The 15660-nt window shown below is 52.8% G+C and overlaps 2 protein-coding genes across 6 annotated transcripts in view; one reads left to right on the forward strand and one right to left on the reverse strand.

Annotated features, from left to right (window-relative positions):
* Nucleotides 1-3870: 3870 nt before the first annotated feature.
* Nucleotides 3871-11606, reverse strand: GMFG (glia maturation factor gamma). Of its 5 annotated transcripts, none has more exons than XM_026010084.2 (7): nucleotides 11352-11469; nucleotides 7598-7694; nucleotides 7431-7480; nucleotides 6546-6595; nucleotides 4785-4867; nucleotides 4240-4313; nucleotides 3871-4059 (listed from the first exon to the last, which is right to left on the reverse strand). In XM_026010084.2, coding segments are annotated over exons 2-7 (330 nt in total). In that variant the 5' UTR covers nucleotides 7599-7694; nucleotides 11352-11469; the 3' UTR covers nucleotides 3871-3987. The 5 variants fall into 5 exon arrangements, with proteins under 5 accessions (XP_025865869.1, XP_025865867.1, XP_025865866.1 ...); XM_026010082.2 differs by lacking the exon at nucleotides 11352-11469 and adding an exon at nucleotides 9305-11199; XM_026010081.2 differs by lacking the exon at nucleotides 11352-11469 and adding an exon at nucleotides 8149-8236.
* Nucleotides 11607-12066: 460 nt separating this feature from the next.
* Nucleotides 12067-15660, forward strand: part of SAMD4B (sterile alpha motif domain containing 4B) — a 39574-nt gene continuing 35980 nt past the window's right edge. Inside the window, exon 1 of the mRNA XM_072752230.1 lies at nucleotides 12067-12209. The gene's annotated coding sequence lies outside the window, so the exon portion shown is untranslated. The remainder of the gene's footprint in view (nucleotides 12210-15660) is intronic.

Consider the following 15660-nt stretch of genomic DNA (forward strand, 5'->3'; position numbering starts at 1 on the left):
TTTGCCTCAGGTGACATAGGTAACAAGTGGCAGAGCAGGGTAGAGGTGAAGGGAAAAGAAGGAAAGGGTGGGCCTGGGATGGACAGGAGTGGATAAAAGGAGATCCGCAAATATGGGGAAGCAAAGTGGCTGAACCCAAACAGGGAGGGCCCCACTCACCTCTTCTTTTTTTTAATAAGATTTTATTTAGGGATCCCTGGGTGGCGCAGCGGCTTAGCACCTGCCTTTGGCTCAGGGCGCGATCCTGGAGACCCAGGATCGAATCCCACATCAGGCTCCCGGTGCATGGAGCCTGCTTCTCCCTCTGCCTGTGTCTCTGCCTCTCTCTCTCTCTGTGACTATCATAAATAAATAAAAATTTAAAAAAAATAAGATTTTATTTATTCACGAGAGAGGCAGAGACAGAGACATAGGCAGAGGGAGAAGCAGGCTCCCCATGGGGAGCCTGATGCCGACTCAGTCCCAGGACTTAGGATCACAACCTGAGCTGTTTCCCAGCTCCAACCATGACACCTTGCTATTCCCCCAACACACCAGCTCAGTTCAGTCCAGCCCCTGGGGTCTTTGCATCATTTCCCTTTCCCTGGCGATTCTTCCTTTTCATTCAAGTCTTAATTCAAAGATAATCTTTCCAGAGAGACTTTCCTTTAACCTCCTAGGTTTACACCTCCACCCCCTACCAATTGTCCTGATGTCTGCAAATGACTCTAAAATCCATAAAAACCAAGATGGGTTGATGGATGGGGATGTGATAAAGCAAGCACAATAAAATGTTGATGATAGAATCTAGGTGGTGGGTATATGGGTGTTCACTGTGTAAAATTATTTCAACTTCGCTGCATGTTTGAAATTTTTCATAACACATGCCGGGCCGAGGACTCTTCTAGAGACTACAGAGGCAACGAAAAGCGGCCCCCCCCCCCATTTTTATCACATCATCTCATTTCCTATATTGCACTTATCATGCTTATTAATAATCTTGTCTCTTGGGCAGCCCAGGTGGCTCAGCGGTTTAGCGCCGCCTTCAGCCCAGGGTGTGATCCTGGAGACCTGGGATGGAGTCCCATGTTGAGCTCCCTGCATGGAGCCTGCTTCTCCCTCTGCCTGTGTCTCGGTGTCTCTCATGAATAAATAAATAATCTTTTTAAAAAATAATAATCTTGTGTCTTTATTGTTTGTTTGTTTATTGCTTATTCTCTGGTCACTGACATATAAGCCTCCTGAGGGGAGTGGCATGGGCACCAATTTTCTCCAGTGTCCAGAACGGCCAATAGCACCCAGGACGGGCTCAGTAAACACGTGTTCTTGAATGGCTTTCAGAAGAGGGCCTGAGAGCTAGGCCTCTTCCAGACTCACTGCGGAAGCCACACAGAAGTGACACAGAAGCCTGGGGTCACTAGAAGGGAAGGGGGGAACCCCCCAGCAGTTGGAGAATGCCCCGTATGGCCAGGAAATGTGAGTTGGCCTGAAAAGAGGGCAACAGGTGGAAGTTTTCTAAGGTCTTAATTCCCGCCGCAGGCTTACTAATAGAGAGCAGCAAGCATTCTCACACTTCCACAATTAGGCCCCGCCCCAAGCCTAGGCACCACACCCACACCCACACCCCCGCCCCCCCCCCCCCCCGCCCCCGTCTCCAAGGCTCTGTCCAAAGCAAGAACCCCAGCCTATCTGACCTCAGGATGCCCCTCAGGCCTAGCTCCTACTCCCTTCGCCCCAGCACTTCTCCCTGTACCTTAAACTCCACCCCGAAAGCATCTAGCCTTCCGTCTAGGCAGTGGCCCCTCTTGCCTAGTTTAGATCCTCCTTTCTCAGTTCCGCCCTAAATCCCGATTCTTCCTCTCCAACGTAAGCCCTACTTTCCTTGAAGGTTAGCAGGGAGAAGCGCCCCAGGGAAAGCCTAGAGCCTGGATTCAAAAATTAGACAGGCTGGATCTGTCGAAGCCGAGGTGAAGAAGGTTGGTGGAAAGAGAGGAGGCGGTCTGGTCCCTAGTTTGCTCGGGGCCCCTTGGAGGAGGGGCCCCAAACCTGGAGCCACGCCCCCACTGTGCCGGCTCCCCATTGGATACTGTGTTCTGCTCTGGCCTCTCTGATTGGTCCCTCCGCGATCCCTCTAGCCAAACCTACTCTGCATTGGGCAGTCCCGAGAGCCCCCCTCGCTGATTGGTCCTTGCTTTCCAAACTCCCTGCTCCTGATTGGGCGACTCCTGGTACATGCCTCTTTCTGATTGGACTGTTTGCAATCATGAGCCTGGAGGCTGACAGAAGGGAAAGAGGAGAGGGAGAGGGGAGGAGGACGAAGGTGAGGGGGTGAGTCCCCTAAATCCCCTGCCTGACAAGAGTAGCCATTACCACCAGATTAGCCTTGAGTTAAAGTTCTAACTGTGCAAACCACTAGCAGTGGGGGCTTCAGGCAACCAATGGCTTCTGTGGCTCAGTTTGCTCATCTGTAAGTTGGGGATAATGATAACGATCCTCATGGGGTAACTGTAAGGATTAGATGAGTTAACACTTGTGAAGTGCTTGTGGAAATGCCTGGCACCTAGGAAGCCCGCAATCACAGAGTTAACTATTAGTATTAATCTGATCATGTAAGTGCATGACCTTGGACAAGTCCTTTGGCCTCTCTGCGCTCTGCAGGCCGGCGGTTGCTTGACCTCTTAATTGAACGACCCCTCCTATCCCCAGCCTCCCTCTTCTTCCACCCCTCGCCATCAGAGACTGAGGCTGTGATCAGAGGGAGGAGTAGAGATGTGCCTGGCAGAGATGAGGTGGGGAGGGCACCAGGACGGGTGTCAGAGAGGAGCTCAAATCCGGCGCCCCACAAATACCGGAGTGGGGGGGCTTGTGTGTGCGCGATTTCTCTCTGCAAAGGGCTTATCCTGGCATGGGGCAAGGGGGCAAAGGATGGGTAGAGTGGATGGTTTGTTCTGGCCAGGAGAGCTGGGGAGGGGTTGGAGCTGGGCTCCTGGACCCTCCCTCAGGAATGACAGGGCTGGGGGAGGGGCAGCCCAGGCCCAAGGTCATTGTGTCACTGTTACCATGGCAACGAACACCTCTCAACAGGGAACCTGAAAAGGGGTGGAGGGGGGAGCTCCCAGGTCCTTGGATCTGGGGACAGAGAGAAGAACAGAGACCGGGAGAAGCTCAGAGAAAGAGTGATTTATCTCTGTGAAGTCCTGCCCATCTCAGAATTCTCTGTCTGGTACACTGTGAGTGCTCAATAAATGTCCCTCAGACACAAGATAGAGAACCTGAGAGAGTCAAAAGCCCAGAGATGCCAGAAGAAAGAAGGATCTCTGGCGTGGGGCGGGCAGAGTGTCCCTTTCCTGCCCTTCAACCTCATACCCCTCAGGGGTCCACTGAGAGCCCAGGATCCTCTCACCTTCCCCAGCCTTGGGCCCTCAGTCCTCCCTAACCACACAAACCACCCACCCCAGCAACTCCCTTATGCAATTATGTTTGATCCTTCAAGTTCTTCCTACCTGGGGGCTCACTGAGAACAGTTTTCAGTGCCAGCTAACGCCTGCTAGTTCCTAGAGCTGGGGTGGGGAGTGGGGAGGAGGGGAAACAGGTGCTCTGTCTCCTTCACTCTCAGGAACCCAGGTGTCTTTATTCCCCTCGGAGTGGCCCCCTCCGGGGCTCAATATTCCCCAATTCCTCCAGGAAACCCAGCCCCCTCCCCCACCTCCCACCAACTCCTCCCCAGGAAACCCTACAGGCCCCTCCCCTTCTTTCCGAGAAACAGGTATTCCCCCCCCTTCCTCCTGGGACTCAGCGGGCATCCATTTGGTCTGCCTGCCCTCTGCTGGCCGAAGGCCGGTACTGCAGGGACTGCCGGCTAGCGCTCACAACTAGATACAGAACCAGAGCTGAGAGTGTTCCTGCATTTTAATTTCCTTAGGGTCTCAGAGTTCCAGTTCTTGGGGTCCCAGTCCCCAGTTTCTTCAGGGACTCCGACATCAGGAATTCCGTTCCCCAGCCCAGAGGTCAACGAAAGAAGGACAACTTCTCTTGGAGCCAGGCCTCAGTGAGGTCTTCCGTGGTGCGGATTTCAAACACCTGGGCAAGGAGAGGCCTCTGCATTAAGACCCACTCAGGAACTGAAGGAGTGAGCTCTAGCTCCCTCCTCCCCTCAGAACGGGTGCCCAGACCCTCAGCCCATCCTCCTTCAGACCCAAAAGCCCAGACTTTCCCCCTCCTCGTCCCTAGCACTGGGGAGCCTCAGCCCCAGGCCCAGACCTTTGTGAGCTCTGCAGTCTGCACCAGCCTATTCTTACTCCCTGCATACATCATCTGCTGTTCAGGCTTGCAACCTGTGTGGAAAAGAGAAAAGAGCATAATTGGGGGACCCTGGTTATCACTAAGGCCCTAGTAATGTCATGCAGGCCTTTAAGTTTTCCTAGGGTCCTGGGAGTTGTTCTAACATGTTCTCTTGAAGCTATACCCAGATTGTGGGGGCTTTGTTTGGGGGGGCTTGTTATTCTGAGGGTCCCTGGAAATGGCTGAGAGGCCACACAGGAGTTAGATTCTAAGTAAAAGGGTAGGGGTTAACTTGCTTATACACCTTGGGACTAAGGAGGACCTGTGGGCTCTTAAGGAATCTGAACCCCTGCCTCCACCCCACTACCCTCCCAGCACTCACACCGCACACACACACACACCACGTGCCATACACTCACACAGTCACCAGTCACACACACCTGCACCCACGTATATGTTCTCACACACCCCACACACAGACTCTCAGACCCTCTTGTGGGGACAGGTAGAGAGCTGTGCCTCACCCACAGGACTGGAGAAGATAAAGCATAGAGGGTAGGACACTCGGCCATCCTCGTGCACGTACTTGTAGCTGTAAACCACGAACCTGCACCAGTGAAAGGGAATTCAAATTCAGTACTTTTGCCTGGAGCCCGAGGCCCAATACCCATTACCTGAGTTCACAATCTTGAAATCTTGCCTAAGAAGCTAGGGTTAACAAATGAAACCCAGGATACTGGCCTCAAAATGATGAAAAATAATAATCACAGGTGCCTGTTTGATTCATAATAACCCTCTGACATAAGTGCCCTTATTATCCCCATACTACAGATGGGAAAACAGAGGCCCAGAGTCACTTAGCCAAGGTTCCGTGGATAGAGGGAAGATTTTAGCCCAGGGAATTCAGTGCCAGACTGTAAGGGCTCAAGCACCATGCTGTAATGTCCAGAGCTCTAGACCTCTGGCCTGAGACCAGAGCCGGATCCACAATTTGCCAAGCCCAGTGCAAAATGAAAACGTGGGGCCTCGTGTTCAAAAGGCAAGAGAAGAGCTGTTCCCTTTCCTCTGCAGTCTCTCTCCAAACTGGTCGTGGTCTTACTAAATTTGCTACTTGTCCTTCTGAAGGAGGGACCATGTAGGAGCTGAAGGAGGCTCCAAGTCCCCAGCACAGGCTCCACTATCCCATCAGACTCGACACAAAACACAAATTCAAAGATAAAACTATTTTAAGGGGGATCCCTGGGTGGCTCAGCGGTTTGGCACCTGCCTTTGGCCCAGGGCGCGATCCTGGAGTCCCAGGATCGAGTCCCACGTCAGGCTCCCAGCATGGAGCCTGCTTCTCCCTCCTCCTTTGTCTCTGCCTTTCTCTCTCTCTATGTCTATCATAAATAAATAAATAAATCTTTAAAAAAAAAAACTATTTTAAAAAAATTCAGATGGCAGGCAGCTGCAGAGCAGTAAGCCCTGTGTTCGAGACTCCCTTCTGTGTATGGGGCCCAGTGTGACCACACTTGTCAGACAGCTGGGGAGCTGATCCCAGCTGAGATCTAGAGCCTGAGAGTGAGGGTCAAAATCCTGGGGAGCCCAAAATTCACCCCAGTGGAGATGAAAAATCTACACAGACTAGATTTTATAGGCGTGTCAAAGAGCTCCTCCTACAGAAAGCACCAGACTTAGGTGGCTTCACACAGAATTCTCCCCAATCGTTAAAGGTCAAGTGACTCCTCTGCTACCCAGAGTATTCTCAAGCATTGAAATGAGGAAAATTTCATTTTTTGTTTAATGATGTAAGTGTAATCATGAGACCAAAGCCCAACAGTTTGTAAAAAAAAAAAAAAAAAAAAAAAAAACAAATAAATAAAGAGCAAGGTCTAATATCACATGTGACTATCAGTGTAAAATTCTGCAATAAAGGGACGCCTGGGTGGCTCAGTGGTTGAGCGTCTGCCTTTGGCTCAGATTGTGATCCCGGAGTCCTGGGATCGAGTCCTATATCAGGTTCCCTATAGGGAGGCAGAGGGAGACAGAAGGAGACATAGGCTTCTCCCTCTGCCCATGTCTCTGTCTCTCTCTGTGTCTCTCAAGTAAATAAATAATAAAATGTAAAAAAAAAAAATTCTGCAATATTAGTATACAAACAAAAAGTCCTAGGGTGTGAATTCATGGCCTCAATCCCAGATCAGAGCCTGTGATTAAGGCTGGAATCTGAAGGGTCCCTCAGTCTGTTCCTTCGCCACCACCCCCTCTCCCAGGCCTGACCCTCCCCCTTCCTTCCCCCAGGGTACCTGGGCTGTCTCTCTGGCAACTCTGTTTTTAGTTCCTCTGGAGAAATGTTCTGGGGGGGGGGGGTAGGGGGAGAAAAAGAAAAGACTGTCATTAAGTCAGCACAAACTATGTGCCGAGGCACTTAGTTCAAGAAACACCCATAGATCAACTCATTGACTTCTCCCACAATTCTGTGCAGTAGCTTCTATTCTTATCCCCCCCCTTTACAGGTGAGCAAACCGAGGCCCAGACTTGTTAAGATGCTTGGCCAAGGTGGCAGATAGTGAGCAGCATGATTCAGATTTGAATCTGGATTCAAATCATAACCATGTTGCTGCACTGCCTTTCGGAGGACCTGAGAGAGCCCAGCTCCTAGCCAATCCCCCTTGCCTGTCAAACATCCCCAGCCTCAGCCTCCATGGGCCACCCCCACCCCCACTGCCAATCCTTACAACATTATAAAGTAACTCTTATCCCCGTGGGACTGATAAAGACATCAAGGTGAGAAAAGGTGAGGTCTACCCTTTTAGGAAGGATTCCTGCTAGGCTTTTGACTTATCAGGAAACTTTCATTTTGGTGCCAATAAAATATCGTCGTTGTCATCACTGTCATCATTTCATCAAGCATATTCTAGATGCCAGGCCCTCTTCTAAACCCATTATAAGAATTAAAGCATCGAATCCATAGTCAACCCAAAGGGGTAAGTTCCAGTACCCTCGTTTCAAAGATGAGGAAACAGAGACCCATGCAGATGGTGTCTCTTGCCTAGAGTCACAGCTGAGCTGGGATCTGCCCTCCAGGCCTTTCTGGCCCCCGATGCCAGGCTCCTGGCATCGTCCAGCCCTCTGGTACTCCCAGGCCCACCCTGCACTTCTTGGAGGTCCCGTCCATCCCAGACCCTCACCTGAAATTCTTCCTCAAGCACCACCATCTGCCGGTCTTTATCCACCTTCACTGGAAACAGATGGCACATAGGGGTTAGACGCCCCTCCCATCCACTGGTGACACCAGCCCAGACTTCCTTGTCCCCACCCTCTCTGCCATCCTTCCAGGGGAGGAGATGACACTCACTTATTATGGCCGCATTGTCCGTCTCTTTTCTGAAGCGAAATTTTCTCAGCTTTTCCTTTAGCTCTGGGTCCACCTCGCACACCACCAGGGAATCGGACTGCCAGAGAAGCCCAGGAAGAGCTGAGCTGGCCTGCTCTCTGCCCCCGCCCCTTCCCCAAACCTCAGTTTCTCTATCTACTACTAAAGAGGTGGGCCCTGACAGCTCATGGGACACCTCTGGGGACATTAGGCGGCACCTTTCCTTGAGGCAGGTGCCACCCCTTACCAGCGCACACACCCCAGTTGGGGCTGCCCAGTAGAGGCTGGGTTCCAGCCCTCTAGGCAGGTGCCCTTGGGGAGCACTCGAGGAGACCCTGGGGATTTGCTTGCTCTGGCGTTAAACCCGGAACCAGCATCTCTCTTCCCCCAGCCAGGCCCTTTGCCGCAGTTGGGGTCACCCACCCAGCCCCTGACCATCCCACAGCCTGACCTTCACCCCCGCACTCTCCCAGACCCAGGCCCAGCCCCGCCCCAGCCCCCAGCCCTTCCCATACAACCCCTGGCCCCCTGACCATGACTTTTCAGTCCACAGGCCTCTTCTTTTTCAGTTCCGCTGTCTTCTAGAGGTGGGGACCAGGGCTTCAGGGGGCGGGGTGTGGGGCAGGGGAAAGGTTTCATCCAACACCACATCCTGTTTATGCCCATTCTGGGACAACTGTCTCAGAGGGCTCCTCCCCTTCCTTCCTTCCCCTCATCTGCCAGGACCTCCCAGCTTTGCAATCACTCGGACCGGGGTTCGAATGCCGCCTTGCTGTGTGACCCCAGCTAAGTAACCTCACCCCTCTGATTTAGGATCCTTGTGAGGATTAAAGAGCTTCACACACCTCCTAGCATGGTGGACATGCTCAATACATAGTAGGTAACAATGAGCTCTTTAGCTCCTCCCCTCCTCCAGGAAGCTTTCCTGGATTGTCCCCCTCTGGAATATTTTAATTCCAGAGTAGAAAAGGGGAGCTTAGGGATGTTTGGTAGGCAAACCGCCACCTGGATTCCACAGTGCCCAGGTAATGGTGACTGATTCAACCCCAGGGGCCTAGTAATGGGCTCTACAATGATGGTGTCCAATTCTGTCAGACCCGTACCCTCTTTTTTATTAAGTGCATTTGTGTTGCTCCCTTTCCAATCATGAAATGAAATTCCTAGATAACGTAACCTTCTTAGACACAAATTCCACTCCCCGCCCAAATCAACACAACATCCTGTCATATAAAGGAGAAATAAAAGGGAAGTAATTTACAGGAAGACTCCATGAACTTCAGTGAGAAAATATAAGCCAACAAGAGACTCTTCACAGGGCCCAGCCCCATAATGGGTGGCCCACTGTGCTGGCTCCGCAGGTGGCAGTGATCAAGACTTCTTGAACCCCCTCCCTGGGCACCGTCCCACCCCGTCCCACCTACTGATGGGCGTCACTGGAGCTATTCTCCCTCTCCCTGCATCATCAGTGTTCCCATCCCTACTAGATCTTTCCTCTCAGCCCGCACGCGGGGGTGTCTTCCTTCTTAAAAACTAAGAACTCTGTCCAGCACTGCCCATTCATTTCCTTCCCTTTTCAGCAAAACTTCTCGAAAGAATTGTCTACACTTGCTGCCTCCAAGGTCTCCTCCTGATTTCCTCTTCAGCTCTCTCCCAGCAGATTGTCACTCCTGTTCCCATCCCCTGACATACCCTTGCCGGGGCCACCGATGACCTCTCTGGTGTTGGACCTAAGGGTCAATTCTCAGTCTTCATCAGCCGTGCCCTGTCAGCTGTGTGTGACACCGTCCAACACTCTCTGGGCCCTGAAGAAATACTTTCTTCACTTGGTTTTCAGGACAACACCGTGGCCTGGTTTTCCTCCGAATGTTCTAGCCGTTCCTTTTTGGCCTCTCTTGCTGATTCTTCCTTTTTACGGTGGGGTGTCCCAGGGTTCAGTCCTTCGTCTCCTTCTCTTTTTCACCTACCATCCTCTCCTCCTGATCTCATCCAGTTTCTTGGCTTCCAAAGGGGATATCCTAATTCTTTTTCCAGCCTGGCCCTCTTCCCAAACTCTGGACTCCTATATCCAGCTGCCAACCTGACATCTCCACCTGGATGTCTATCATCCTTAACCTATCTCATTCCTCTCCTCGTACATCAGAATTTGTCAGTTCGGAACTTGGAAATGTAACCAGAACCTGCCCACTCCCCCCCTCCATGGCCCATAGCCCGGTTCCATCCACCTTCATCTCCCCTGAACTCTCCCAGCAACCTCCTCACTGTCCCCTGCTCCCCATCCCACACTCTGTTCTTCATAAGACTGCCAGAGGAAGACAATACACCTCCTCTCTCAAAACCCTCCTAAGGCTTCCAGGTACATTATTTGGGTAAAAGCTAGAGTCCTTACAGTGGCCATTATCTGCCAACACCCATCCTCCATTTCCACTTGGACCTTGTCTTCTACTGCCCTCTTCTTTGCCCGCTCCTTCCCAGCCATGTTATCCTCTTTGTGGTTCTGTGAATAATCCTCCCCCTGGACCTTTGCACTTGCTGGTCCCTCTTTCTGGAACCCTCTTTCCCTATGGTTTACCCCTTCATTTCTTCAGATTTCTGCTCAAATCTCACCTGATCCAAGACGCCTTTCCTCACCTAAAATAGTGCTGACCCCATCACTCCACCCTCTCAGCTTGCTTTATTTATCCCCATAGTACTTATCACCAAGTCACATCGTATTTTTTTTTTAATTTATTGTGTCCCCTCAACCAGAATGTAAGCTTCGGGTATGAATGTAAGCTTTGTTCCGTTATCGAATTTCTAGAACCTTGAATGGCACCTGACATGTATCAGGTACTTGAGTATCCTGGAGTGAATAAACGAACCGGGATCTCTCGAGCACAACTACTCTGCATGCTGTGAAAGCTTTTGCTTAGATGTTGGGGCTAGTGGATGGGGTTTGTGATATTGCCCACCCTGGCTTGAAGTGCATCTTCCTGACTGGCTGCCCCTTCTCAATATTGGAGAGACTGTCGATTCCTTTGCTCATATTTTAGAGGTCCCCCTTTTCTTAGGGTTCTGTTGAGTCGTCTCCATTCCTCATGTCTTCCTCAGGTTAGCTCACTAACACCCACAGCTCCAATTACCATCTTTGATGATCCTCAAATCTTGGTTTCCAGCTCCAATTTCTCTCTTAAACCCCAGACCCAGCACTGCGCAGCCTCCTGGCCCCCGCTGCTGGGTGGCCCACATGGGGACTCAGCATCTTCCAAACAAACCTGCTTCTCCTCTGGGTCTCCTCTTCAGGGAGGCACCCCCAACCCCCAGCCAGGGGCCTTGTCTAGGATTTCACCCTCTCTGCCCGCTCTGCAGCCAGCCAGTCCCAGGGCAGGTTCACTCGGCCTCCTGGGAGTCCCTCTTGTCCTCCCTCCTCCCTGTCCCACAGTCCCGTCCAGGTGCAAACGCCCCTGTCCCACCCCAACTGCCTTCCCGAACTGAAGGCCCCCAGTTTTACTCCCTTCAATCTCTGCTCCATAGGAAAGCCAGAGCCATCTTTCCAAATCCCCAACTCACCATGACTCTCCCTGGCTTGAAGCCCCTCCCTGGCTCCCTAGTGTCCTCAAAGACAAGCCCAAACTCCCTCAAGTGGCCAAACATCTGGCCACAGCTCATCTCCCACCACTCGTGGCCTGGGACTCTATACACTCCGTCCACCCCGATCGCATTTTCTTTGAGTTCCTCTAGCAGGTCATGTCTCTGTCACCTTCGGCGTGAGGGCCCCCGCTCCGCTTAGTCACCAGATCCAGGGTAGTTTGTGGCATGAACAGACTACAATAGTCAAAGCAACAACTCCCATTTGTGGGCGGCCTCCATTGCGCCAAGCGCTTTCCAGGCATCGTCTCAGTCCCATTCCCACTTGAGAGACGAAGCAACAGGCTCAGGGAGGGCTGCGGTGGTAAAGCTGAGACTCCAGAGGCCTGCGTGCCAACCCCTCACCTGGCCACCGGGCCCGGCGGGGCGTTCAAGAGGGGCGGGGAGGCCGGCCTTGAACAGCACATTCAGGAATTGTGACCTAGCTCACGGCCGCTGAGGTAGACGCGCCCGAGACTGCCCCCTGCGGGCCGGGAGGACCAATCCCCGGCTCCGCCGCGCCCGTTGCCCATGGCAACGCCGCGCGCGCCCCGCCCCCTCCCCGCCCGCCGGCCCCGAGGCTCCGGCGGGGCCGACTGCCTGTCAGCCCCGCGGCCAACCAATCCTACCGCGCAGGGGGCGGGCCTCTTGGGCCTCGCTCAACCCTCCGCGCTCCCCTCTCCGCCTGGACCCCGCCTTTCTCCGCGCACACCTCCCGCCCTTCGGGCTGCCCTCGCCGCCCGTTGGCGGGCGCGCCGTTCGTCACCGCGGCGTGAGCTAATGCCGGCGCGCGGCGGCCCCGGCGGGGCGGGGCCAGGGGCGGTGACGCACGGCGCGGTGACGCAGCGCGACGGCGGCGGCGGCGGCGGCGGCGGCCGCGGCGGTGGTCGGTGCGGGAGGAGGGAGGGGAGCTCGCGGGCCGGAGAGGGGGCGACGGCGGCGGCGGGGGCCTGAGGAGGCCCGAGCGGCGGCGGCGGCGGAGGCCGAGGCGGTGAGTCGCGGGCAGGGCCGGGCGGCGGCGGCGGGGCGGCGGCGGGTCGGGGCGCGCGGGGCTCACCTCAGGGCGCCCCAGGCCGCGCGGGCGGCCCCGCCCCCTCAGGGACCCCGAGCCGCGGGTCGCGGCGAGCGCGGGCCTTGGGGGTCCCGGCCCTCAGGAGAATCCCCCACCCCCGACCCCCGAGTCGCCCGCCCAGCCCGCCTGGGAAGCTTCCCTCCGAAACCCTCACGCCCTGGGGACCGCGAGGGGCCGGACCGGGGGACCTTCCCTGTGACCCCTCCCTCCCCCGCGCAGCTCTGCCTCAGACATCTCCCTGGAGGGCGTTCCCGCAGCCCCCCAAAACCCGCCCTAGAGCCCCCTGAAAACCCCCACCCCTCCTGCGGTCCGAAATCTTTCCGAGAGACCCCCCCCCCCCCCCTTGCGTTCCCACAATCTTGTCCAGACGCCGGCTTAGGTCTCTGGAAATCTTCCTCAGCGAACCCCTCCTCTGGCCCCAGATCCCCCATCCTCCTCCTCCGTCCAGAAATATTCCCCGGAGGCCACTCCTCATCTATTCCAACAATGTGTGTCATATCTCCTCCCGGAGCTTCCCTCATAAGCCCTAAAAATCTCCTGCAGTCTCCCTGAGATCCCCTCCAGACCCTGCACATTCCAGAAATCTCCCCCAGAGATCTATTTCGCATATCCCCACAATCTCTCCGCGTCTTCTTTCTCATAGGTCCCAAGAATTTTCCCTCCCACCTACCTCTATACCAGAAATCACCTGGGAGATCCACTCATGGCCCCCAAATCCTTGAGCCCCTCCCCACCACCATGTCCTTTGGAATATCCCTCGTATGCCCTGAAAGTCTTCCTCAGAGACTCTCTGAAATGTCCTCACGTCTCCAAAATTCACCTAGAGGACCCCTGCCCCCAACGCACCAGCCATCTCCGTACACACTCCCCCTTCACAGAGTCATCCCTTAGGAACCTTCTACAGATCCTTCTCAAAGACTTCAGGTTCCCCAAGTCTCACCAGCCTGAAATGCCCTAGAGATCACCCTCATCCCAAAAATCTTCCCCAACACCACCTTCACTTATCCCAAATATCCAAAGATTTGTTGAAATCTCTGGAGAACTCTTATCCAATATACCGAAAGCCTTTTCCACAACCCCTGTTATATATCTCAACTCTTTCTTAGTAACCTACACATGTTCCACAGATTCTTTCAGGATTCCAAAAAAGGCCCCCTATAGTTTCTGATATTTTCCAGAATCCTCTTTAGGTACCTTTGAAAATCCCCCTTTCTAGACTGACTTTTAGTTGAAGTTTCGAAATACCTTAAACCTTAAGATCCTCCTCATGACCTCTGTGAGATGTAGTTTTTCCAAAGAGCTCCTCACATCTTCTCAGAGACCTCAGCAACCCCTCAAGCCCTCCTGGGATAAGCCCTTGAAATCTCAGAGACCCATCCAACACCCCCCCAGAACCCATTGAATCGTTGCCCGGAGACTCCTGCCTTCCTGAGACACTTGTACAAGAAATTTCTGTACTCTTCCTCACAGGTTCCCTCAAGTCCTCTAGAACCCCCTGCTCATACAGTCTTTCCTCACAATAACTGAGTTCCTGCTATTAAAAAGTCCCAGAATTCTTTCTGAAAAACCTTCTACCCTGACATTCCCACATTCCACTTGGAAGACCCTCCTTTCTCATACAATACCCTTTTGAAAACTTTACTCAGACGTTTCTTCTCAAAGGACCTCTGTCATCCTGCTCCGTTACATCCAAGATCTCTCTCAGGAGACCACATCTCCCCCAGACACCTTTTAGAGAATTTCCTTCAAGATTGTCCTGCATCAACAACCTAACTAACCCCAGCACTTTCTGAGATTCCTTCAGAACATTCCCTCATTCCTGCCTGTGACATCTACATCCATTCAGGACCCTATCAGATTTACCGCTTTTAGGGTCCCTATTTACATCCTCTCACCACCTCCATTTTCTTTCCTTTGAAATCAACTTAGAGATCTTCTCAGTTCTGAGCCTCCTTACCCCCATTGTCCCTTCAGAGGCCCCCAGGATCTTCCACGCTTCCCTTTCCTACCCAAAAGCCTCCACTGTTGCCTTTTAATAAAAAGATCCTCAACAGACAGCCTCATCTCTTGAAATCTCACCTCTCAGAGATCTCTCAGACCATTTTTCATAGGTTTCATCCTCAGACTCTTCCTCCTTTGGAGATTGAGAGACCCTTAATGCCCTCCTTAGAGATTTCTTAAGGACTTCCTCCATTTTCCTTTTAGCAGCCTTTTCCCCATTTGAGAGCCTCCTCACTAAATAATCCCTTCCCCTATGGCGGTGGATCTCAAAGCATGGTCCTTGGACCAGCAGCATCAACATCACCTGGAAACTTGTTAGAAATGCAAGTTCTTGGATCCAGCCCAGACTTACTGAATCAGAAGACCTGAGAGTAGGACCCAGCAGTCTGTTTTTAGGGACCCTCCTTGTGATTCTGATGAATTGTTCAAGTTTGAGAACCATTGCTCCCTGAGGGGATTTCCCTTTTGCCACAGAAAGCCCCCTGAGAGATGCTTCAAAGTATGCCTTTGAATTCCTGCCCACCCCCATTTTCCTAAGAGTCCCCTTTGTGAAGTATCCACCCTCCAGAAAGTCTCCTTCCCCTCCTTGTAAAAATTCTGGCTTCTCTCAAAGGTAACTCCACCCTCTGAGCAGTGACTTCATATTCTACCTTTGAATAGTTTCCTTTCAAATCTTCCTCAGCTCTCTCACGTTCTGGCTTCCCCTCCACACCATACGCCACCCTTTGGTGCCTCTTTAAATTGCCATCTCCGGGACACCTGGGTGGCTCCAAGGTTGAGTGTCTGCCTTGGGCACAGGTCGTGATCCCCGGATCCAGGGATCGAGTCCCACATCGGGCTCCCCGCAGGGAGCCTGCTTCTCTTTCTGCCTGTGTCTGTGCTTCTCTCTGTGTGTCTCTCTTGAATAAATAAATAAAATCTTTTAAAAATAAAATAAAATAAATAGCCATCTTCTTGAATACATATGTCCGTCTCTAATCTTCATCTATTCCTCACCATAGGCACCCTCTTTTTAAGGTGTCTTTAGGTCTTTTCATTCTCCGTATCTTTTTTTTTTTTTTTTTTTTTAAGATTTTATTTATCCATTAATGATAGAGAGAGAGAGAGACAGAGACACAAGCAGGCTCCATGCCGGGAGCCCAACGTGGGACTCGATCCCGGGACTCCAGGATCGCGCCCTGGGCCAAAGGCAGGCGCTAAACCGCCGAGCCACCCAGGGATCCCCCTCATTCTCCGTATCTTACCGTCCAGTATCCTCCCTTTTATTTCTTAGAGCACCACTCACCTTCTTCCTTGTAGTTTTCATGTACTTGTCCACTCACCTTCACTGGACTGCAAGTTTGGAAAGTACCGGGATGTGTTTTATTTG

Source organism: Vulpes vulpes, chromosome 1 (genome assembly GCF_048418805.1).
Source record: "Vulpes vulpes isolate BD-2025 chromosome 1, VulVul3, whole genome shotgun sequence".
Taxonomy (NCBI): domain Eukaryota; kingdom Metazoa; phylum Chordata; class Mammalia; order Carnivora; family Canidae; genus Vulpes; species Vulpes vulpes.